At 52.5% G+C, this 22,345-nt stretch overlaps 9 protein-coding genes and 1 non-coding gene across 10 annotated transcripts; 8 read left to right on the top strand and 2 right to left on the bottom strand.

The window, feature by feature from the left end:
• The first annotated feature begins 152 nt into the window (after positions 1-152).
• NCU06532 (dihydroorotate reductase PyrE) lies at positions 153-3,648 on the top strand. The gene has a single exon (XM_956711.3). The coding sequence runs from the start codon at positions 327-329 to the stop codon at positions 1,827-1,829; it is 1,503 nt and encodes a 500-aa protein (XP_961804.1). The 5' UTR covers positions 153-326; the 3' UTR covers positions 1,830-3,648.
• On the bottom strand, positions 2,551-3,304 carry NCU16762 (hypothetical protein). Its single transcript, XM_011396071.1, has one exon. It carries the CDS (start codon positions 3,235-3,237, stop codon positions 2,707-2,709), a length of 531 nt encoding a protein of 176 aa, XP_011394373.1. The 5' UTR covers positions 3,238-3,304; the 3' UTR covers positions 2,551-2,706.
• A 283-nt stretch (positions 3,649-3,931) lies between the features above and the next one.
• On the top strand, positions 3,932-5,937 carry NCU06531 (hypothetical protein; the record flags this gene model as incomplete). Its single annotated transcript, XM_956710.1, has 4 exons — positions 3,932-4,069; positions 4,198-4,925; positions 5,083-5,235; positions 5,334-5,937. The coding sequence occupies 4 exons, from the start codon at positions 3,932-3,934 to the stop codon at positions 5,935-5,937; spliced, it is 1,623 nt and encodes a 540-aa protein (XP_961803.1).
• Positions 5,938-6,613: 676 nt separating this feature from the next.
• On the bottom strand, positions 6,614-6,723 carry NCU15155. The gene has a single exon. It is a non-coding gene; the product is annotated as a tRNA-Leu (tRNA).
• A 616-nt stretch (positions 6,724-7,339) lies between these two features.
• NCU06530 (palmitoyl-protein thioesterase) lies at positions 7,340-9,146 on the top strand. Its single transcript, XM_956709.2, has 2 exons — positions 7,340-7,636; positions 7,702-9,146. Exons 1-2 carry the CDS (start codon positions 7,501-7,503, stop codon positions 8,556-8,558), a joined length of 993 nt encoding a protein of 330 aa, XP_961802.1. The 5' UTR covers positions 7,340-7,500; the 3' UTR covers positions 8,559-9,146.
• Positions 9,147-9,639: 493 nt separating this feature from the next.
• Positions 9,640-10,060, top strand: NCU06529 (hypothetical protein; the record flags this gene model as incomplete). The annotated part of the gene is made up of 2 exons (XM_956708.1): positions 9,640-9,688; positions 9,822-10,060. 2 exons carry the CDS (start codon positions 9,640-9,642, stop codon positions 10,058-10,060), a joined length of 288 nt encoding a protein of 95 aa, XP_961801.1.
• Positions 10,061-10,356: 296 nt separating this feature from the next.
• NCU11322 (transcription factor Tos4) lies at positions 10,357-13,503 on the top strand. The gene is made up of 2 exons (XM_001728141.2): positions 10,357-12,625; positions 12,706-13,503. Exons 1-2 carry the CDS (start codon positions 11,003-11,005, stop codon positions 12,736-12,738), a joined length of 1,656 nt encoding a protein of 551 aa, XP_001728193.2. The 5' UTR covers positions 10,357-11,002; the 3' UTR covers positions 12,739-13,503.
• A 196-nt stretch (positions 13,504-13,699) lies between these two features.
• On the top strand, positions 13,700-15,497 carry NCU11321 (ribosomal L1 domain-containing protein 1). Its single transcript, XM_001728140.2, has 3 exons — positions 13,700-13,871; positions 13,937-14,572; positions 14,649-15,497. The coding sequence occupies exons 1-3, from the start codon at positions 13,806-13,808 to the stop codon at positions 15,111-15,113; spliced, it is 1,167 nt and encodes a 388-aa protein (XP_001728192.1). The 5' UTR covers positions 13,700-13,805; the 3' UTR covers positions 15,114-15,497.
• A 1,689-nt stretch (positions 15,498-17,186) lies between these two features.
• Positions 17,187-18,908, top strand: NCU06526 (hypothetical protein; the record flags this gene model as incomplete). Its single annotated transcript, XM_956705.1, has 3 exons — positions 17,187-18,154; positions 18,236-18,656; positions 18,726-18,908. 3 exons carry the CDS (start codon positions 17,187-17,189, stop codon positions 18,906-18,908), a joined length of 1,572 nt encoding a protein of 523 aa, XP_961798.1.
• A 977-nt stretch (positions 18,909-19,885) lies between these two features.
• On the top strand, positions 19,886-22,206 carry NCU06525 (hypothetical protein; the record flags this gene model as incomplete). Its single annotated transcript, XM_956704.3, has 6 exons — positions 19,886-20,148; positions 20,359-20,678; positions 20,782-21,672; positions 21,818-21,896; positions 21,987-22,005; positions 22,084-22,206. 6 exons carry the CDS (start codon positions 19,886-19,888, stop codon positions 22,132-22,134), a joined length of 1,623 nt encoding a protein of 540 aa, XP_961797.3. The 3' UTR covers positions 22,135-22,206.
• Positions 22,207-22,345: the final 139 nt, after the last annotated feature.

Genomic DNA, 22,345 nt, shown 5'->3' with positions numbered 1-22,345 from the left:
AGTCAGGTACCCGCCTGTTCTCCAGTTGACATCAGCCCAAAACTGGTGGGGTCTCCGCTCTCGGTGGTCTGAGTCGGGCAAGAAACACCAGACAGCGGCTGGAGTTTCGGTACAGGTGGAACGACAGGGCACCTCATGGTGAGCTTCCGGCTCCGAGTCGTCCCCGTCCCATCTAATCGCCCGTCGCCGTTCAACTCCACCTTTCTTTCCCTTGGCTCTCGCTTCTCCTCCCGCTTCAAGTCTCAACACAAGCCAACCTTCCTCTCTCTTCTCCGCCAAAACAGTGAGTGTTCGCTTGGTCCAGCAAACACTCGACAGCCCTCACAATGGCCGCCCCCTACCTCAGGACAAGACCTGCTCTCTCAGCGGCCTTCCGCCCTCTTGCGCCCAAGCCAAGATTCCAGTCCTTTCCTCGTCGTCCAAACTCGACAACAACGCCGACGACGACGACGACCACCACCGCCACCACCACCACCACGGCTACCCCCACCGAGCCCACCAAAGCTGCCGTCGTCGATCCCTCGAGCCTTTCCCGCCGTCTAAAGCTCTCCGCCTATGCCACCGCTCTTGCTGCCGTCCTCGGTGTCGGCTACTACTACGCCACAGACACGCGCGCCTCGGTCCACCAGTACCTCGTTCCTCCCCTCCTTCGCACCATCTTCCCCGATGCCGAAGAAGCCCACCATGTTGGAACCGCCGCCCTAAAGGGTCTCTATGAGACTGGCCTCCACATTCGCGAGAGGGTTCCCGAGAGTCCGAACGGCCCCTTGTCGGTCAATGTGTTCGGCAAGCAGCTCCTCAACCCTATCGGCATCTCTGCTGGTCTCGACAAGGACGCCGAAATCCCTGATCCCCTGTTCGCCCTCGGTGCCGGTGTCGTCGAGGTGGGTGGCTGCACTCCTTTCCCTCAGGAGGGCAACCCCAAGCCCAGAGTTTTCCGCATTCCCTCGGTCGACGGCCTGATCAACCGCTATGGTCTCAACTCCCGCGGCGCTGACGCCATGGCTACCCGCCTGCGCGAACGCCTTCGCAAGTTCGCCCGCTCTGTCGGCCTCACCGATAACGAGGTGCTGAACGAGGAGGGCACTGATGGCATCCCTCCCGGCAGTCTCCACCCCGGCCGTCTCTTGTGTGTTCAGATCGCCAAGAACAAGAAGACGGACGAGAAGGACGTCAATGCGGTTATTCGCGACTACGTCTACTGTGTCGACAAGCTCGCCCCCTACGCCGATGTCCTTGTCGTCAACGTCAGCAGCCCCAACACCCCCGGCCTACGCGACCTGCAGGCTACCGAACCTTTGACCAAGCTTCTTTCTGCGGTTGTGGATGCGGCCCAGCAAACCAAGAGGAAGACCAAGCCGAGAGTCATGGTCAAGGTTTCACCCGATGAGGATGATGACACACAGATGGAAGGTGTTGTGGAGGCTGTGTGGAACAGCGGTGTCGACGGTGTTATTGTCGGCAACACCACCAAGCGCCGGACCGGCATCGTTCCCAAGGGCGTCAAGCTGATCGACGACGAGCCCAAGATTCTCCACGAGGAGGGAGGCTTCTCTGGCCCTGCTCTCTTCGATCGTACTGTTAATTTGATTGGGAGGTACCGCAAGATGCTGGACGGCTATGCTCTCAAGTCCGAGTCCGACAAGAGCCCTGCGCAAAAGGTTCTGTTTGCCTCTGGTGGAATCACCAACGGTGAGCAGGCCTTGAGGGTTCTCAATGCTGGCGCTAGTGTGGCCATGGTGTACACCGCCATGGTCTATGGCGGTTCTGGCACCATCACCAGAATCAAGTCCGAGATGAAGGAGAAGCTCGCTGACAAGTCGGCATAAGGCCCCTCAGGTGGGTTTACTCAGGATCCTATGCTGTAAATAAACGTGCGTCTTTCACCAAAAGTACCCTTCTTCGATCTGCCTTGATATATTCACCTCATGAAGCACACTATTTGGGAATGGTACCTGACTAAGATCTCGACCATCTCCCTGGTCGACCCAATATGGTTTCACATGGCAACCAACTTCGCGGTGAACTTCGGAATGGGCTTATATGCCGACCCGGATATCTGGACGGCTAGGTACATTTGTTTGTTCATAACAGGAGCAGACCGCTACGACCATTCGCCAGGGCAAACATGTGCAACCCTCCCATGACATCTGCGTTAATCCGGGAATCGAGTAACAGTTTTGAGGTCGACGATGAGGGCCACGTTCTTCTGTCTACCAGTCACACCTTTCTTTCCCGCCCTCTTCACGTCATAAGGCTGGAATCTGGGTGTCTGGCGATGCCTGCCCGTGGCAATATCAGACTGCTACAAGGGTCAAACCCAGACCATGATGCACGTGGCTCTACTCGCATGTGTAAACTATTCAGACATCCTCGAGCCCTCCTGTCTTGTTTCATCCGCGTCCCTTCCACACCTCTTCCATACGTCGTGCATGGGATCATATGGGGATATTCTCCTAAAGCAATGGGAGAGGCGCTGCCACTTTGCACCCAACTCAGGGCATGGCCATACTCGCTTGCACATTGGTGGAAACAGAAATGTCAGGTGGAGGAGGGTCCTCGCGTCCAAGTAGCTTTGATATGTGCTAACCTGGCACGCATCAGGTTACGCATCCTTACAAAGGAACCACTATCAAATTTGTCTGATACCCTCCCGGTCAATTTATAGCCGCTCTCTCGACTTACACAAATCCGGGAGACACAAATTCAAGAAGTGAAGCAAGGTATCACAACACGATCTACCTCAAGGAGGCTTTGCCCCGTTGTTCTACGTTCTACATACCTCAATTTCCGGTACTTGGTAGTACCAAAGGACTTGGGCAAAGGAAGGACAAAAGGAAGAAAGCCGGATCTCTTTATACACAGGTTACACATGCATATGCGCTGCTGCTGTGTAAGTGACACAGGTACAGGCACTTCGAGAGATATGAAATGCACTACACATATGCACAGAAAACAGCACTTGGCGAACGACCCAGTGGGTGCAATAGATCTGAGAGCCCCAGGAATCCATGTATCTGGACTTGGACAACCCCAAAGGCGATAACCGGGGAGCAGGGGAATAGTGATGCCGAATGACTTTGGTTGTCTATACTGGGTAGGGTGTTCTGAATGCGATAATTCCCCTTTCAATTTACATACACATAGATGCTGGATGGCCTTTGTGCCTGCTGCTAGTCCCTGCTGCTCGTGGGACAACCGAAGTTTGTTACAGTTACACACGCAAGGAACGCACATACTCAGAGATGCAGAGACGGGTAGCACAGGGACACTGTGCTTCTGACAACATGGCTTCCATGCTTTCATATATGCCTGACATCTATACAATAGCTATACCGAAGACGGATGTGAGTAGGCTGCTTGCTTTAGATCATATGCGATTGTATATGGACCTGCAATCCGTATAAAGACGTGTGTATGTACAGACTACCTCATGTTATGGGAGATTTTGGAGACCAGACACCAGTGACGGTGACACGATCTACCTAGTAGTATACAGTACTACTTCTGCGGCACTCCGTGTCTCCGTCCGTGTACGCCGTCATCATAGTTTCCTCTGTACTCCATCCTACCTGTACTTCATGGTTGTTGGTCATTCTCAAATACCACAGTTTTTCTCCATTGTTCAGATACTTTGATATTCTCGCCTTTCTTCTTTTGGTTCTCTATCTTTCCACAATAGGACAGCAGCAGCAGCAGCAGCAGCAGCAGCAGCAGCACGTGGGAAATAAGCTTTGTGTTTCACCACATTGTATATTTTACTAGCTCTATACTAGGAGCTGGAGCTACCGAGCTTGACTTATTTCCATCTACTTTACCTCAACGTCAATCCTGGGTTGAGCCTCTTTTTGTTTTGGTTTTTGATCTGGTCATACGTATACGTGGGCCAAGGGGCAAGGAAAGAAGAAAGACAATGGGCATTTCTTCAGTCATGAGGCGCTCCTTGTCGCTTTGGGATCTATTTATTGCAGTTCTTCTGTTCCTGTTTCTTCTCTCCCCGCCGGTGAGAGCTTACAATACTTCAAAGACAGTTATCTCAGAGATCCTGGAAGGTTATCCTAGTTGCGCGGTAGGTCCACACACCCCTGAACACTACATGAAACATTGTGATTCTCGAGGTCAAGCCACACCACTCTTATCACAGCCATTTTAAACATACAGACCTAGGAAGCTAACACCCTCTCTTTCCATTCCTAGGACGAGTGCATAACCCCGCTCCTCACGCTTTTGCCCTGCTCCTACAACAACGACAACAACACCTCCTCCCCAACACCGTCCGAACTCCTCACCTGTCTATGCTCTCCAGACCCTCACCACCGCCCCTCCCTCACCTCCTGCCTCACCACCTCCTGCCGCCCAATCCCCTTACTCACCGCCCTCAACCAAACCGCCACCCTCTGCCACGACACGCCCCGCAACCGCTCCTCCCAATTAGTCATCCTGACACTCGTCCTCGGCACGCTCAGTCCCCTCCTCGTCCTCCTCCGTCTTTTCTTTCGACTGCTCACCCACCACCCCTCCTCCGGCGGCGGCGGCGGCCGCCACCGTCTCGGGCTCGACGACTGGGTCATTTTTCTGAGTATCCCCCTGGGTATTCCCTACACGGTACTCATCGCCCATTCGCTCGCTCGCGCAGGGATCGGGAGGGATGTGTGGACGTTGACGCCCCAGGAGGCGACGTGGTTCTTGAAAGTGTTTTATGTGTTGATTGAGTATTACGTGGCGATTATGGCGTATGTGAAGATGCCGTTCTTGTTCATGTATTTGCGGATCTTTGGGGACGAGTCGAAGCGGACGAGGAGGGTGTTGTGGGGGACCGTGGGGACCGTGGTCCTGGTGGGAGGCGTGTTTTTGTTGCCGGTGGGGTGTAAGCCGTCTGTCAAAGTTTTTTGGGAAGGGTGGGATGGGGAGCATGAGGGGCGGTGGTGAGTATTTCTTTTTCATTTGCTTTCCGTCTTGTGTGCTAAGAGGGGGGGGAGAATAAAGAAAAGAAGTGAAAAGGGCGGGAAAATGGAGGGAAAAGGAAGAGGAAGAGGAAGAGGAACAGATTGCTAATCGTGAAAAACAAAAAAAACATAACAGTGACAACATCAACGCCTCGGCATGGACCCTGTCCATCGTCACCATCGTCCTCGACCTCTGGATCATGGCTATCCCGCTGTCTCAGCTCCGAAAACTTAACATGGATTGGAAGAAGAAGTTGGCGGTGGGTTTGATGTTGTGTGTAGGAGTTTTGTAAGTTTCTTCTATCTGCCTCTTGACATCTTCCATCTCGTGGTGTTCCTCACTCTTTTGCCCCCCTTACCCAGGCCCGTTGCTAATACTTTCCCCAGCGACACAATGATCTCCATAATCCGCCTCCATTCCCTCCTCGCCTTCCAGCCTTCTACCAACGTAACCTGGGACTACTACCCCGTAGCCGTTTGGTCTGCCGTCGAATACCACGTCGCCGTCATTTGCGCCTGCTTGCCTGCCATGCGCCAGTTGCTGGTCAGGGTATTCCCCATATTGGAGAGTAACATCGGGAAGAGCAACGGTAGTCACGGTGTCGGTGTCGGTGCCGGTGCCGGTGATTACGTTAGTAATGGAGCAGAACGGAATGTTCTCAGGCCTGAAACGCATCAATATCAATGGCAGGGACAGTCGAGAGGTGTGACCAGCCGGAACAAGGGGCCATGGACAAGGGCAAGGGCGACAGAAACAGAGAGTGAGAGGGACATTGTGCTTGGGAGCTTCCGCAGTAGTGCTAGGAGTACCAATGTGGAAGTTTTGGAGGTGGATGACGTGAAACGGCAGTCTGCGGGTGTGAGGATATTGGCAGCTTCTTCGCTGGATAGTGCCGAGAAGAGAAATGGGTTCGGGTTGAGCTTTGAGGACCGTACAATGGAAAGGGATGGTCGTGCAGACCCCGAAGTGTTTCCTTCAAGCCGACGATAGCTTTGGATAAGCATGTCTATGTTAGCCCTGGGACAATCAGGACATACTCGCAGTCGAGTCCCTGGATTGTACGTACCGCTTGACGCGGTAAAAGCAGATGTTGACGGTATGAGGTCGCGTGCCCGCTTTGTTGTAGCTTATTACATGCGAGACATTCACGTTCGATTCTGATGGTTCTCTATGTGCGAGTCTTGGAACGATAGATAAAGATTCTCAAGGCTGACATATGAACATTGGTACTCCGAAGTCGAATCTACCAACTCACAGCACAGAACAACTTGGTCATACGGCCCAATGCTGCTGGTGTGGTGATTTGATCCTTTGGATGAGCCCTTGCTCAAATTTCCTGAAAGACAAATCATAAGTGTTGTCCTGAACCAAATACATGTCCTGCGTGTCAAGGTTTACGTACTATTGACCATATTAAGCGCATCTCATCGAATGGAATATAAACACTTGAAATCCAAAAGCCTGAGATTAACCAGATGCTCACACGAATAGACCCTTCAAAATGCCACATGAATGCTAAAAGGCAGTCACGTCCTGAACTACCAAATTAACTAATACCAAAAGCAACCACTTGGAACTTTCAGTGTGGTGTAGATAGACACCAGCAAAAAAAGAGTGAAGTTCAGCATCCGGAGCATCACCAGAACAGCAAAAATGCAAAAGACTATGACAAGAGTGGGATTCGAACCCACGCCCTTTCGGACCACGGATTTGAGTTGTAACTCAGATTAAGGGTTAACCTTAACGTGGCGCCTTAGACCGCTCGGCCATCTTGCCTTCGTTGTTGAGAATTGACGCAGACAGTAGGCATAAGAGGGCACACTGATTGCAGCCGACACCACGCGATGGATAATAGCACTCCGTGGAAGGGGATTGAAGGTAGAGACCATATTGGTGTTTGTATGATGTTCGTCACATTTATGTATTGACCTGAGGTTATCGCTAGAGTAACCACTCGGTGATGATCATGATGGATCCAAGTGGTGGTGTGCGATGAATAAGGTATGTTTGGCTCTTGCGGTCAGGGGGAAGCTCTGAGGAGGGGGGGAACAAAGCGTGAGTTTGAGCAAGATCAACGAGGACTACAAATGGTAGAAATGGAAAAAGTGATAGTGTAATTCCATCTGAGTGGCAGAGTTAGCCAGTTGGATGGAAGCAAAACGACAGTGGACGTGAAAGAAAGAGAGGGATGAAGTTGGATCGGAGGGTTGGACAAGTGGAAGTTGGAAGATGAGCCTCTCGACATACGTCGTGTAGGCCAACAAGGGACTCGCAGCTTCTGACCAATGGGGGACTTCATAGCGGATAGCTTCCCACTGTTAGCCGGGTTCTGCGTTACTAAACTGCCTGCCGGCGGATCCGGCAGCTGATAAGCCGCAAGCGGTGCTGGCATCGATGCTGGCGCTCGTCACGAGGAACAACACAGACACCTTGCTAGCCGCCTGGACGTCTACTGCTTCTTCGCGTGCTTATCGCTGTTGATTTCGCTAGTTCAGCGGTGTTAAATTTAATCCCCCAAACTAACCGAAAGCCATTGAAACTTTAGGGACGATAATGGCAATCTCCAAGCAGCTGAAGCTGTTGCTTACCAGCGGCTCGCTTATCGCAGCCGCGCTGGCCAGTCCCGTACAGAAGCCACTCAACGACGACGACATCGACGACACACCACTGCCTCTCGTCATCTGGCATGGTAAGCCCGATAGACTTATGCACCATCTCCAATAACTGTTCACAACTAACAATTTTCCGTTATAGGCCTAGGAGACAGCTACTCGGCCGCGGGCCTCCGCGAAGTCGGCGCCCTTGCCGACGCCATCAACCCCGGCACGCTCGTCTACTTTATCCGTATGGACGATGACGGCAGCCGCGATCGTTCCGCCACCTTCCTCGGCAACGTGACCGAGCAAGTTGCCAAAGCCTGTGCCGACATCGCCGCGCACCCGATCCTTTCTACAGCGCCCGCCATCGACGCCCTCGGCTTCAGCCAAGGCGGCCAGTTTCTGCGGGGGTACATCGAGCGTTGCAACAATCCACCCGTCCGCAACCTTGTTACTTTTGGCTCCCAACACAACGGCATCAGCGCCTTCCGCGACTGCCCCTGGTCCGACTGGGTTTGCCGCGGCGCCATGGCGCTGCTCAAGGGTAACGCCTGGACGCAGTTTGTCCAGAGCCGGCTCGTACCCGCGCAGTACTATCGTAACCTGGACGAGTACGAGCAATATCTTGAGCACTCCAATTTCCTAGCGGACATCAACAATGAGCGGATGTTCAAGAACCGGACCTACAGGGAGAACCTGGCCAAGCTGGAGAATCTGGTACTGTACATGTTTGAGGACGACACGACGGTGGTACCCAAGGAGACAGCTTGGTTTGAAGAGGTTAATGGCACCGAGATCACGCCCCTCCGTGCGAGGAAGATGTACTCGGAGGACTGGATCGGGCTGCGTGAGTTGGATCGCAAAGGCGGATTGCACTTCCGCACGGCGCCGGGCGATCATATGCAGCTTACGGACCAGTTGCTGAATGAGACGTTTGCCGAGTTCTTTGGGCCGATAAAGAAGGCCAAGAAGAGTGCTCCGAGGCCGCTTATGCTTGGGGGCGGTGACCTCTGACGACGATGCATAGGTGGTTTTGGTCGAAGGTACCTTGTGGAACTTTGAGGGGTGGTTGCCTCTTCAATATATAGCAGCAGCTCTGTTTTAGGCATTTTTTGGGGGTTGGATTCAGGACAATTCGATCATCTCAAGGGTTGGAGTCATGGACATTGGATAATTAATGGTAATGGGAACAGGGCATAGGATTTTATTGACATTGGGACCTAAAGTAATGGTCAATCGCTGTTCACCATGGCAAGTATGAACCTCGGCTGTTCTTCAACAGTTTAAGTGCTTGCATCACTACCAAGCAAGGGATCGATCTCCGCCCTGACTAATGACGAAAACACAATTATAATGCAAGGTACGGGGTGGGCTTTGAGACAGCGCATGGCATGCTCTTTGAGTGTGAGTCGAACAAGATGGGGGGTTGAAGAGAGCGGTTGACCCGAAATTTTGATCGAGATAGTCATCAAGTCAATTTATAGGAAACACCATTGATAGGCATGTGGTGGGTAGAGGTAGTGAGCCTGTATTCAGTCCAAGTAGGAGAGCTGTACTGAAGCCCAAGTGAAAACAGCTCGAGAACTCGAGATGGCGCAAAAGGGAGGTTGCTCTCCGTTCGAGTGGTCATCCATTCCATTGCTCGGCAATATAAAGGCTGGAACAGCTTGACCGAAAACTGAAGGATCGAGGGGTAAGTACCTGCTGAAGGTGGAGCGAACCAAGCTTTGCACGTTGCGTCGCGGTGTAACCGCGCCAGACTCGGACTTTGGGAAACTGGCAGGTGGTTGGTGAGTTAGTATTGTTTGGACATCCCGTTATGGATTGCCGTGGAAGGAAACAAGCTGATATGCAAATATTGTAGAGACCTCGGGTGCCATTGCATTATCAGAAGAGCAGAGCCAAGGGGGGCTCCCGGCTGCACAATCCGAGCTTTTTCAATGGTGGAAACGCCATCGGTCATGAATTTGATGAATACGACCGTCGAGAGGAGTAGCGGTAATCGTAGAGTAAACAATCCAGCATGTTCGTGGGAACTCTTGTGAATATTTGAATGTTGGAAAAAGCAAGGACGTCATAAAACAACTGAACTGAAATGGATGAACTCTCAATGCCGGTCGATCAGCTGCCTGAGATCCATGAAAGTGTGAATAAGAAAGCGTCCGTTGACCTTGATCTTCCGCGCCATAATAATGATTGTTCACAGCAGAGAATGGCGGATACAATAGAAATAACTGAAAAGGAGTGGGAAAATGACTACCTTAACAAGATACCTAGGTAGAACTAATGGACAAACGGAGGCACGAGTGGAGCTGGAGGTTTGCGGTGATGGATCTGAGAGCAGGGAAAAGGTCCGGGTGTCGGGTGCCGAGCATGCGGGCACCTCCAGGGCAGGGGCAGGAGGTACCTTAAGTATTCCATCCCCGACCTCCGTCACTCGGCCCGCCTGTGCCTGCGCTGTAGCTTCCGCTGATCGCCTGCCCAGCAGTGGCATGACAGTGCGGTACAGCCGCTAGAGGTAGCAGACCAGACGGACCCCCAAGAAGGAATGCGTGGTGTTGCCTGGTTCCCGCCCGCCAGTGGCACTGCACACGCTGCCAGGCAGTCCTCCACCCACCCAACGCCAAAAGCGCGATCCAGACACTGTCCTGCGTGGCACGACAGGCACGACTAAAGGCTCAGATGCGCCAGCTTACAGGCTGCTGCCAGTGCCGCGTTGAACGGATGGAACCGCAGGCACGTCCGGGTCTCAGGGCCACAATGGAGAATCGCGTCTTTCTACCTCCAACTTCCTTGGCTGAGAGTTGTCGTCCGGACAGAAAAAAAAAAGCCAGGAACGCTCACCCATGCTCCTTTTTGGTGAATGGGTCCCACAGGCACGGGCGCGAAATCCAGATGGTGCATATCGCCTTTTTAAATACTTTACTCATCCCCACTCCCTTCGTTCCGCTACAGCATTTCCATCCTCTGCCCTGGCGTCGCTTGCCCGGTCCCATCATAGAACTGAAGACAGGCCAGATGTGCAAAGCCTTGTCGTCTTGATTCGCAGAACCCCGTCTTTTGGCTTCTTGACGATTCCCGTCCCTTGGCTTTTTCTTCTTTTTTCCAGCTCTGTTTTCAGGCCCTTTCCCCCGTTCGTCGTTGCAGGTAAACAGACCCCGGAGATAGGAGACTTGGTGGCCCAATCCAAGCCAGGAAATACCTAGGCAGCTGGACGGCAGTGGACGGCAGCTGTAGCGGAGAGGGGGCAAAGACTTCACATCGGACGCGATCTGGACGTGGAGAACGCGACCTTGGAAGCGCATCCAATCTGAACCTCACCTCAGGTCCTGGGCCACACATACCTCAATATCCCAATCCGAGCAAGCTTCTTCCACCACCTAGGCCTCTCCCAGAGCTCAATTGCTCATCCCGTCCTGCCAATTGTCATGACCAGTACCTGACAGGATCACCACAACATGGATTCATCCCCATCGGCAATGAAGACCCTCGGCGGGATGGAGCCAACCCTGCCCTCGGTAGCAGGCATCAAACGCCCGGCCCCGTCACTGCTGCCGCCGTTTGAGCCTTTGTCTTCATCCCCAGGTCTGCCTCGGCCTTCGAAGCGGCAGGCCACGTCCAATGCCTTTCTGAAATACCCAACGCCCATCCCGACCTCGAGTACTGGCATTCTGTCGTCAAGCCCTCCACGCGTCGGGTACAACTATGGATATGCCGCCCCATATATGGCCCCCCGCCCCGGCCTTCAAAGGACCTTGTCGACCGTGTCAGAACGCGCCCCCCTTTCCGACGTACGCGCTGTAGTTATGAAAGAGAATGGAGAGACTCTTCTTATGGGAAGGTCCAGCAACTCATCTCACTATCAGCTATCGTCGAACAGGCTGGTCAGCCGAGTTCATGTTCACGCTCGGTATATCCCCGCCACGGAAGCGCTTGAGCCCAACAAGGTCGAGATTACGTGTACGGGTTGGAACGGTTTGAAGCTGCATTGTCAAGGGCAGACATGGGAGCTGGCAAAGGGCGATTCCTTCACTTCGGAAACCGAGGGCGCGGAGATTATGATCGATGTTCATGACACCAGGGTCCTCGTGCAATGGCCGCCGCGGGAGAAGGATCGGGATTCGTCGGCCCCCTTGAGCGACTCTTCGTGGGATGAGACACCGAGGCCAATGCGACGTGGCCGGCGACCAGGCTCCGACTCGGACGAGGGCAGCCCCATTCGACGACCGAGACGTATCAGCAGTCCCGAGTCACCTACACCCGCCAACGGATCGACTTCCAAGGCCGACCTGGACGACTTGCTGTCTGACAACGATGAGGATGGTGCCGCCGTTGAGATCTATGAGGACGAGGAGGAGGATGAGCAGGAACTGCCCAAGTTGACAGATACGGGCAGGGGAGATACTACCTTGATCACCAGCGTGGACCAGAGCTTTTCCATCTCGAGTGACTTGAGCGACCCACAATCAGATGAGGACTACGCCGACCAAGATCCGGATGAGGAGAATGACCCCATCATACCTTCGTTTGGTCCCTGTGGAGAGAACCTGTCCAGCCGTCTCGAATCATTCACCACCGCCACTTCACCCCCGAGAGCCCGAACTCCCGATCGCGACTACAGTGGCAGCTCTGATGGAGAGCGGGCTGGCAGTGTCACCCCGAAGCCTCTCAAGTCGTCAAGCGAGAACGTAGCAGGTGCCTCTTGGCAGGCCTCTCCCACTCCGGCTCCGCGCTCACCATCGCCCGTCAGCAAGCTCAGCGAAGAACTGACAGCGACAATTTCGAATCATGTCATCAACCAACTCGCCTTCTCCAGACTGTCTTCCACGCCTCTGTCGACCATTATGAACAATCTTCCGGCGGATGATCGGAGACAGGTGACCAAGGATGAATTGCGCAGGCTCATTGAGGCAACAGCTTGCATCGGTATCATTGAACGCCAGGGCAAGGATGCTGCCGGTAAGCCGCTTGAAAGCGAGTATTATTATGTGCCCGAATTCGACACGGATGAGCACCGTCGCCTGGCTGTGACGGACGGCTTGCGGAAGCCTAGCTTGAGGGCTTGCCGCAAGCAGCACAAGGTAAGCGTTTTCCTTCTCTACCGCCTAGCCGTTTGCTATGCAAGGTCAATCGGTTAACATGTCGTGTCCACCCGTAACAGCAATACTATTGGAAGAAACCTCGCACTCCTTGATGGTATCACCACAGCCGCCCTATCATCATCACATCACCCCATCACCACACCCCACCTCCCCAACATCCATCCAACATCCACCCAACACCCATCCAACACCCTACCCATACCCATTGTGCCATTTTTTCCCCGAACCCGCTATGGCGTTAGTTTGTCAAGGCGTCTACTACGGGGAATCGCTGCTGTTTGTGTTTTTCGCAAAAGAAAAAAAAAGTCGACGTAAGCCCCTTTCACTGTCCATGTTAACACGTCATGAGGAGTTCATTGTGTCTCCCAAATTCTGTATTTGCATGGTTCGGGGGGCCGCATAGCGCAGGGCGTCGTTTTTTGTTCGATTTATATACATGTTTATCAGGCGTCAGCGTCTGTGTTGTAGGTTTGCGCCCATGGGCCTAGAAGAGAAGGAAGAGAAAGAGGACGATGAGTTTCGAGTCAAGACCTGCTGTGGAGGTCAACCGGTGCTGTTGAGGGAGGGACAGTTATTTGCCGGCACGACATGGAGGAGCATGCTGAAGAGCAGGAAGTTGTACCACTGCTTACTTGAAACTCCAAGTAAAGATGATGAGATGAAGGAGGTATGTAGCTGGCTGAGGTTGTCTGGCCTGGTGTTTGAGGTAGCTGCTAGCATTGTAGATGTGAAGGCATTTACAAACCAAATGAAGATGGCTATCTAGGTACCTACCGAGTCAGGCTGTTTTGCCGGTGCTGTTGGAAGAAGACACCGACGCATATGATGATAAAGAAAACCCAAGCTCTGGTTCCAACAGCATGGCTGGAAGAGCAGCTGCAGTCCGTCTGCCGCCAATAGCGCCAGGCCCAGACAATCACAGGCAACGTATGCCCCACATTCCGCAAACCCACTTTCCACATTAGACCCCTGCTTAGCTTATCGATAAGCTGAATAGCATGGAAAAAAAATAAGCGTCAGTGCACCGACCTCCCAAAATTTCCAGAGGGTGCCCTTCTGTCGCTCTGGGAAGAAAAAAAAACACCTGGGACTCGTTGTCGCAATCGTCTCAACCTACACCAACCCCACCCAAAGATATCTTCTTTCCCAGTCAACGAAGATGTCCAAGTCCACAGCCATTGTCAAGGCGTCTGACGCCGTCGCCTCTCCCGTTGACCCCAACCAGGTTTGTCTTTTCTTGATCAATGCAATTGGCCTTTTCACCGTGTTGCTAACCGTCCAAATCAACAGATCACCAAGGCTTCCAAGGCCCTTCTCGCCCACATCAAGAAGGCTACCGCCGCCTCTACTGCCGTTTCCAAGAACCTTCTCGCCGATGAGGAGTCGACTGTTGCCGAGACCCCGATCTGGCTTACCCTCACCACCAAGAAGCACATCGCCGACACCAACCGTCTGCAACCCTCCAAGATCGTCCTCCCCAACCCCCTGAACGCCGATAACGAGTCTACCATCTGCATCATCGTCGCCGACCCTCAGCGCCACTACAAGAACGTTGTCGCTTCTGAAGAGTTCCCCGAGGACCTGCGCAACCGCATCACCCGCGTCATCGACGTTACTCACCTCAAGGCCAAGTTCAAGACATACGAGGCCCAGCGCCAGCTGTTCAACGACCATGACATCTTCCTTGCCGACGACAGAATTGTCAACCGTCTTCCCAAGCACCTGGGCAAAACCTTCTTCAAGAGCACCGCCAAGCGCCCCGTTCCTGTTGTGTTTATGAAGCAGAGGGAGAAGGTTGACGGCAAGCGGGTGGCCAAGCCCAAGGGTCCCAAGTCCAAGCGCGACCCCGTGGAGAATGTCAATGCTAGACCTACACCAGAGATTGTGACCGAGATCCGCAAGGCCATTGGCTCGGCGCTCGTTTCGGTATGTTTCACTAGCTCGACAACTGTGTCCATCAAGGTACTTGTAGTTACACATTGGCTAACACGCATGTTTCTAGCTGAGCCCCTCCACCAACACCGCCATCAAGGTCGGCTACGCCAGCTGGGACGCCGAGAAGCTCGCGGCGAACGTCGAGAAGGTCATCAACGAGCTTGTCGAGCGCTTCGTGCCCCACAAGTGGAGCAACGTCAGGAGTTTCTACCTCAAGGGCCCCGAGACAGCGGCCCTTCCCATCTACCAGACCGACGAGCTCTGGCTCGACGACAGCAAGGTCATCGCCGACGGCGCCGAGCCCGAGAAGGCCAACATTGGCAAGAAGCGCAAGGCCGCCGACGACGAGACTGAGGCTAAGGCCGAGGAGGGTGCTAAGGACGAGAGCAGGCCGAAGAAGAAGGCCAAGAAGGCTGCTGCTGCCGCCGCTTTGCCTGAGAGCAATGACGACAAGCTCGACAAGGAGATTGCCACGCGGAAAGCGACATTGAGGAAGCAGAAGGCTGCGGCGAAGAAGGCTGTTGAGGTTTAATATCTTTTATTTTCTCTAAACTCTGATCTGAAGGGACTGACTTGGACTGGACTGGACTGGTTGGACTGGGTTTGATTGGTTGAAAGCGACAGGCAAGAGGAGAAGAATCAATTGTTGCTTGGCATTTGCTTGGCGTTTTGGCGTCCATGGTAAAACACAAAACACACGTTCGGGTTTCGTTGGAGTTGTTGTTGTTGTACAAAGACAAAGACACACACACACTGTGGAAAGCTGGAAGTTAGGACAGGAGGTATTATCTACTAGTTCTATGTACTAGAAGGTTGTTGACGAAGAGAAGATATCCTCATTGTATTCATGTTTGAGCGGATTAGATGTGGAAGTTGGCGTAGATGAAGAAGACATTTCGATGGCGATGCTCATGGCTCTTGTTCTGCTGATGGCAATTTGGACCATGATATGTCTTTGGCTGTGTAACTATGGTTGTGTACTTGAAGGGATTTCAGCGCAAAAAGACTTGCTAATGAGTCAAGCAGCCAGCCGATGGAAAACGATATGCTTTCAATCAAATCCTCGATCAGATGAACCTCAACAAACAACAACAGACGAACGATCAGTAGGAATCGCACAGCTCTCCCGGATTCTGACACTCGATGTGAGGCAACCCTACCTATCTCGGTAGCATTATCCGACCGCGGAATAACCCGACAGCATTCAATAACCAAAAAAAGAGTGCCGCTACCTCACAATGAATTAATTGTTGGTGTTCGAAAAAGCATCAACTGACCTTGAAGGAGGTTCAGGACCCGGTTCAGCCACTATACTGAAAAGGGAAAAGTCAGTTCCCCACCCCCGGATTCTCAGTGGCGCTTGCCCAGAACGAACTGTCAGCGCGACTCTGCGGCACTGTGCTGCATAACCTGTCTCCGGCCGGCAGCGACACGCCCCACTCTTCTACAGTACCCATGTATCCTCGTCTCTCAAGACTTGTGATTCGACGTCTGTTCTTTTCTCTCTCTTCTCACTCTCTCTTCACACACAGTGTACATCAGTCTTGAGATTGCCTCTCCAACTCCCACTTCGGCCTGCTTTTGTTGTTAGTGTGTGTACACTACAGAGAGAGGCATCCAGATCAACTGCCGAGACCCACAAGACACCGATGAACGCCAATTGTCATGTTCTCTAAGCTTCCGCGGAGAAGTTCAAGAGGCTTTGTCAAACAACTCTTCGATTAGCGTGGACGACTCGACACTTACTCTTTGCTTCTCTTGCCTTCGAAAATACGACTTGAGGATGGAACATAAGAGTGTCTTCGGAATTCGGCATGGTAGACATACCAAGTTTCAACCACTTCGGCCATCTCGGTGTTGTGGAGAGGCTTTCGCAAAGTCACATTGATAGGCCTTGACTTACAAGGGCGATACTACACCTCTCCACATTCCACGCTCCAAGACCCTGGGCTGAAGGTCTCCGACAATGCTCGCTGTCTACTTTTATTGCCGAGATGCTTTGTGTCGCTGATGAAGCTATCCCAAATCCCCGCCTTTCCTCCTCCTTGTGGCTGATCGACTGACCTCAAATGATATCAAGACATTCAACGGTCACCAATGACGATGGACAAAGTGTTCGGTTCGGCGCGTTGAATTCGTCTAATGGTTCGTCCAACCACCCTCCCTTGCCAGAAGCCTCTACCATCTCCTCTTCTCTCTCGGCAGATGTTTTTCAAGGTGTTGGGAGAGAAGGGATGGTTACTGGCTTCCCTATGGCCATGGGAGCCCTTTTAGACACCCGGATAGCGGTAATATATGATCTCACCCTACCACTTCCTGCGAAATTCAGTCATGTCACTTACTTGTTTCCTTGTGATATAAGCTCCCAGAGCCAGGAGCAGCAGTCAACTTCAACAGTTGTCATCATACTACTACTATCATTCCAACAGTCTTAGGTGGTGACACCAAAACGAAAAGTTCGTTTCTCGACTTAGGCAGCAAAGATCGAGGACATTCAAGTTAATTTTTTCTTTCTTTCTTTCTTTCTTTTTTTTTTTTTTTTTTTTTTTAACGTTTTTACGACAAGTCCTTCACCATCGGTGGTTCACGAGAGGGTATCCTTACCATGGGTGTCGTGCTAAAAGTCAAAGATGGCAAAGTGTCACCGACACGAGTGCTTGTAGGCGCAACCGCTACTGTGCTCGCCAGTTACTGGCTTTACATCCTCCTATTCGCCATTGTCATCCGTGCCGCCTCCAAACGCTACGCCTCACCACTACGCAAATATCCCGGTCCCTTCCTGGCCTCCTGTTCGCGTCTATGGAAGGTCCTATCCACAGCAAGCGGCCGAACACACCTCGACCACATCGAGCTTCATCGCAAATACGGTCCTGTCGTGAGGATCGCCCCCAACGAGGTCTCGGTAGCATCACCTGAAGCAGCAAGGACCCTCCTGAGCGCCGGCAAGCGCTTCTTCAAGACTCCCTTCTATAGTGTCTTCCCACCGGCCGAGAACCCCGACATCTTCACCGAGATACGAGAAGATGCCCATGCTCAGAAGAAGCGAGTTGCCAACGTGCCCTACAGCATGGCTGCTATGCAGCAGCTGAGCCCCTTCATCGACGACACCATCGAACTGTTGGTGCGCAAGATCGACGAACACATTGCGCAACACAAGGGAGTGTTCGACTTGGGCGATTACCTGCACTACTTTGCCTTTGACGTCCTCGGGGAGGTGGCCTTCAGCAGAAGTTTTGGATTCCTCGCACAGGGCCGGGATGTGGACAACGCCATCAAGACGATCGATAAGTCCCAAACATACAACGGCATCGTGGGACAAGTACCCGAGCTGGATCACCTGCTGAGAAGGAACCCACTGTGGCGGTCCATCCCTTGGTTGAGCACCAAGAATGCTCTGATCACGCGGATGGCGCTCGAGGAGATGGGTCGGAGACAACCTTTCAACAAGGACACAGCGGTGTTGCAGACTGGCGATACTAGGCAGGATTTGATGGCTAGTTTGATCTTGGGGCATCTGAAATCTCCGGAGAAATTTGGTGTGGGGGATGTCTTTGCTGTTGCGCATGGTGCTATGTGAGTTGTTAACCACCCATCTCCCCCTCTTCATCTTTTTGAAGACATGATGACTGATCTTTCTTGATTTTGTTGCAACAGCTTCGCCGGCTCCGATTCCACCGCCTCAACAATGCAATCCTTCTTCTACCACGTCCTCTCCTCTCCCTCCACGTATCAGTCGATCCTCTACGAGATCCAATCCGCCGTTGCCACGGGTGTTATTCCCGCCACTGGCAACCTAACTTGGAACGAAGCCCAGACCTTGCCTTATTTACAAGCGTGCCTTAAGGAAGCCATGCGCCTCCGTCCCGCCGTGGGACTAAACATTACCCGGTTTGTCCCTCCAGAGGGCGCAGAGCTTGATGGTCACTTCTTCCCTGGTGGCACGAGCATTGCTGTTAATGGGTGGGTGCTGCATCGTGATAAATTGACGTTTGGAAACGATGCGGATGAGTGGAGGCCGGAGAGGTGGCTGGAAAACGAGGAGGAGGCGAGGAGAATGGAGAGATATATGTTTCAGGTGAGGATCCTACCTACCTCTCGAACAAATGTGGATGGAAGAGGCAAGATGCTAACGAACATGAAACAGTTTGGAGGTGGAAGTCATCTGTGCATTGGAAGGAACTTGGCGCTGTTGGAAATCAACAAGGTTGTTCCGAGACTGCTGAGGGATTACAGGTTTGAGCTGGCGCATCCGGGGAGGGAGCTGAAGGCTACTGCGTCCTTCTTTGTGGTGCAGAGTGGGTTGGAGGTTTTCGTGCGTAGGGCTTGATTATGATTTTTGGGTTTTCAGCGAGTCTTGGTTGTTTTGTTGGTCTTGGTCAAGGCTTGTTTCCTTTCGCTTTCGGCCCAACAACTTCTCCCGGGTCTTACACACGTGCCCATAACGGCACGCGTCTGGTAACATCTGTGGTAGAAGAAACAAGTACAAGAACGAGAACACTAGCAACGTTCGGTTACCGGAATCTTTCTTCCCAGACACAACACTTGCCGTACCTTGGTAACGTAGATACTCATTGGATTCCAACTCTACGTGAACTTCCAGACCACTTACCGAACATTTCACCTACTAGGTCGAGCCTTCGTAGGGTGACAGATAGTACAACCTTGTATTAGCCTTTGGATGTACAAGCAATCAAGATAAACGAGGGCGGGAGGAAGCGAATGGTGACATCCGCGAATGAGAACCTCCAAAGCTCGAGTTTATCCATATTCCTAGCTTCCGGCCAGCACCATTATGGCCAAGCTTACTCTGGAACTTGAGACCAAAAATATCGATTTTCCAATTTTCGAATCAATGGCGGCAACTCAATGTAACAAGCTTCGGTTACCATCTCGACTCAACTTACGGACTTGTGTTTCCCAGCCCACGGAGTGGCACCTTTTCTATCGTTCGAGTCTGACGATGGTTATCCAGTTGTTATTTCCTGTTCCATCAGCAGGGGCTGGCAATTCAGGTAACGAAGAGAGGAAAGATGTGGTTCAAAGCCGGTAAACCAGACCACGACATCACGGCCGGGTCTAATTTTGGATGAGGTAGACTTGGGGAATGGAACGCGAAGTGATATATAAGTGATAACCCCAAGCAAGTATGGTAATGATCATCCGCCCTCCTTTCATATAAGGAGTTTCCTTCGGGCGTATTACCGGCTTCAGATAGAGTGAGGGATCATCACTAACAATCGTGGGACGGAGAGTCGACGGCAATCAACCTACGACCCACACCTCGTTCCTTCGACTCTTGCCGCCATGGGTCTCTTCACTTTGTTGCTTAGGTCACTTGTGATAACCTTGGCGATGATCTCCCACCACATTGGCATTGTTTCCGCTCAAACAGGAACGGGATGCAACCGAACAGTCAAAGCCAAGGCCGGAGACACCTGTGCCACCATCGCCGCCGCCAACGGGATAACCGTCTCCCAGTTTCTCCAGTTTAACCCCGGCATAACCAGCTGCTCCCAGCTCACGGTGGGGTACGACTACTGCGTGGACGGAACGGCCACCGGCACCGCGTAACCCGCCCACGCCGACGGGGCCAGATAAGACAGTCAGTACCGACGGTACGTGTGGGAACGGGGTCACTTGTCTCGGATCCCGCTTCGGCAACTGCTGCTCGGAGCACGGGTTCTGCGGTGGGTCGGCTGATTACTGCGGGGCTGGGTGTCAGTCGGATTTTGGGATATGTGGTGTTGAGTCTGGAACTTCTTCGTCGACGAGCTCAGCGCCGCCGGTCACTTCACCACCCTCGACCGGGCCCGGGGAGCCTTGTGGAACGGTGACGGTCACGACTACGAGCACTGCCTCGTATATCTCGGTAACTACGAGAACGGCAACGTCGGTTACTACGACGACCGCGACCATCTCGGCGACGGCAACGGCCACGGCCACAATCACGGCTACAGCTACGTCGGTGGTTACGACTACTGCGGGTGGGACGACGGCTACGACGACGGTGACTGCTACGGCTACTTCAACGTTGACAAGGACGGCTACTACAGGGGTTATCCAGACCTCCGTGATCTTGACGACGTCAACGAGTGTGGTTAATGTGACGAGTACCGTGCCTATCACGGCTACCGTACCTGTCACGGCTACGGCCACGGCCACTTCCACGTTAACGCTTACAACCATTACCACATCGACAGCTATAACTACATCCACGACGGGGGTTATTCGCACTATAACCTCAGTGATATTAACAACCTCAACAATCACCGTCAACATAACCAACACCGTCCCGGTGACAGCCACGGTACCCGTCACCGCCACCACACTCGTCACAACCACGGAAACAGCGACAGCAACCAACACCATCCCCATCACCGCCACCGCAACGACAACCGCCACCTTCAGTACAACCTCCACTGTCATCGCAACATCCTACACCGGCATAACCCGCACCTCCGTGATCCTCACCACCTCAACCAACATAATCGACACCACCAATACTATAACTCTCACGAAAATCAACACGCTCACCACCACCCTTCCCATCTACGTAACCAGTACCCAAACACAGACACAAACACAAACCAAGCCCATAACCACCACGGTCCCAGTCTACATCACCATCACCAACACCAAGCAGCTCACAGCCACAGCCACAGCCACAGCCACAGCCACAGCTATAGTAACAACTACTTCGACAACATGGACCTACAGCTACAGCATCGCTACTCTAACAACCATCGTCACTGAAACCGAGACGTCAACGAGCGTCAAGACGTTGACGAGCACGAGGGTGACGCAGGTTACTAGTACGAGTATTTCTATTGATACTTTGACGAGTATTGTCTATAGTACTGCGACGGCTACTGCTACTGCTACTGCGACTGCCACGACTATTACGACTACAACCAAGACGGTAACAGACACGAAAGCACCGCCGATTGTGACGACGACTGCTACGGTGACGAAGCCGGGACAGGTGATTACGGCAACAGTGACGAGTACGCTGACGGCGGTCCCGGGTGGTGGGAATGGGAATGGGAATGGAAATGCGCCGGGGCCGGTGGTGCCGGGGACTTCAAAGACTTGTTAGTTATTTTTTTTTTCCTCTTTTTTCTTTGTCTAGCCCCTTTTCTTTTCTCGGCTGGCTTGGCTCTTATCTTGACTTGAGATTGGGAAAAGATTGTGCATGCGCTGACTCGAAACCTACGGTTTGTTGTGAGCGGTTGGCAGGCAGGGCATACGATAAGATTACCAGTGACGATAGTTGTAGGGATATTGCGAATCGGAATGGGTTGTTGTTGTTGGATTTGTGAGTTTGACCCCCTCCTCTATTTCTTCTCTCTTTTTTTTTTTCTTCCTTGAGATGACATTGGACGCTAACGTGGGAATTCTCCATAAGTTACAAACTCAATCCAGGGGTAAGTAAACAGAACGCCGGCGAGTGGTAGATTGTGTGAATTGTTCCTGTGCTAACCGATGGCTTTGTGAAATAACAGATCGACTGCGATCACTTGTGGCCGGGATACTACGTGTGTACTCGGGCATAAGAAGGGAAGCATGAAGGATTATAGTATTGAAACAGCGGGAGGTTTGCTAGAGAAGAGACGCGAGGGTTGGAATAATACTTCAATGAATGAGTTGCCTAAAATTTGGTCCTTGTTAATTATCTTTGGTGACAAAACGTTGTTGATCTTCTCGTGTCTAAGAATGCCGAACGCATCTGCGACTGAGGTGTACCTGCAGTAGGTATCTTGATGG

This window comes from Neurospora crassa, linkage group IV (assembly GCF_000182925.2).
Source record: "Neurospora crassa OR74A linkage group IV, whole genome shotgun sequence".
NCBI lineage: Eukaryota > Fungi > Ascomycota > Sordariomycetes > Sordariales > Sordariaceae > Neurospora > Neurospora crassa.
The sequence above is the reverse complement of the archived record's forward strand: the minus strand, read 5'-3'. Positions and strand labels throughout refer to the sequence as shown.

Excerpts from the sequence above, each read along its gene's own strand:
- NCU16762 (XM_011396071.1), bottom strand. The coding sequence starts at position 3,237 with ATGTGCGTTCCTTGCGTGTGTAACTGTAACAAACTTCGGTTGTCCCAC.
- NCU11322 (XM_001728141.2), top strand. The coding sequence starts at position 11,003 with ATGGATTCATCCCCATCGGCAATGAAGACCCTCGGCGGGATGGAGCCA. Across the intron at positions 12,626-12,705 it reads CTTGCCGCAAGCAGCACAAG|CAATACTATTGGAAGAAACC; the intron begins GTAAGCGTTTTC and ends CACCCGTAACAG.
- NCU06532 (XM_956711.3), top strand. The coding sequence starts at position 327 with ATGGCCGCCCCCTACCTCAGGACAAGACCTGCTCTCTCAGCGGCCTTC.
- NCU11321 (XM_001728140.2), top strand. The coding sequence starts at position 13,806 with ATGTCCAAGTCCACAGCCATTGTCAAGGCGTCTGACGCCGTCGCCTCT. Across the intron at positions 13,872-13,936 it reads CTCCCGTTGACCCCAACCAG|ATCACCAAGGCTTCCAAGGC; the intron begins GTTTGTCTTTTC and ends CCAAATCAACAG. Across the intron at positions 14,573-14,648 it reads TTGGCTCGGCGCTCGTTTCG|CTGAGCCCCTCCACCAACAC; the intron begins GTATGTTTCACT and ends GCATGTTTCTAG.
- NCU06530 (XM_956709.2), top strand. The coding sequence starts at position 7,501 with ATGGCAATCTCCAAGCAGCTGAAGCTGTTGCTTACCAGCGGCTCGCTT. Across the intron at positions 7,637-7,701 it reads GCCTCTCGTCATCTGGCATG|GCCTAGGAGACAGCTACTCG; the intron begins GTAAGCCCGATA and ends TTTCCGTTATAG.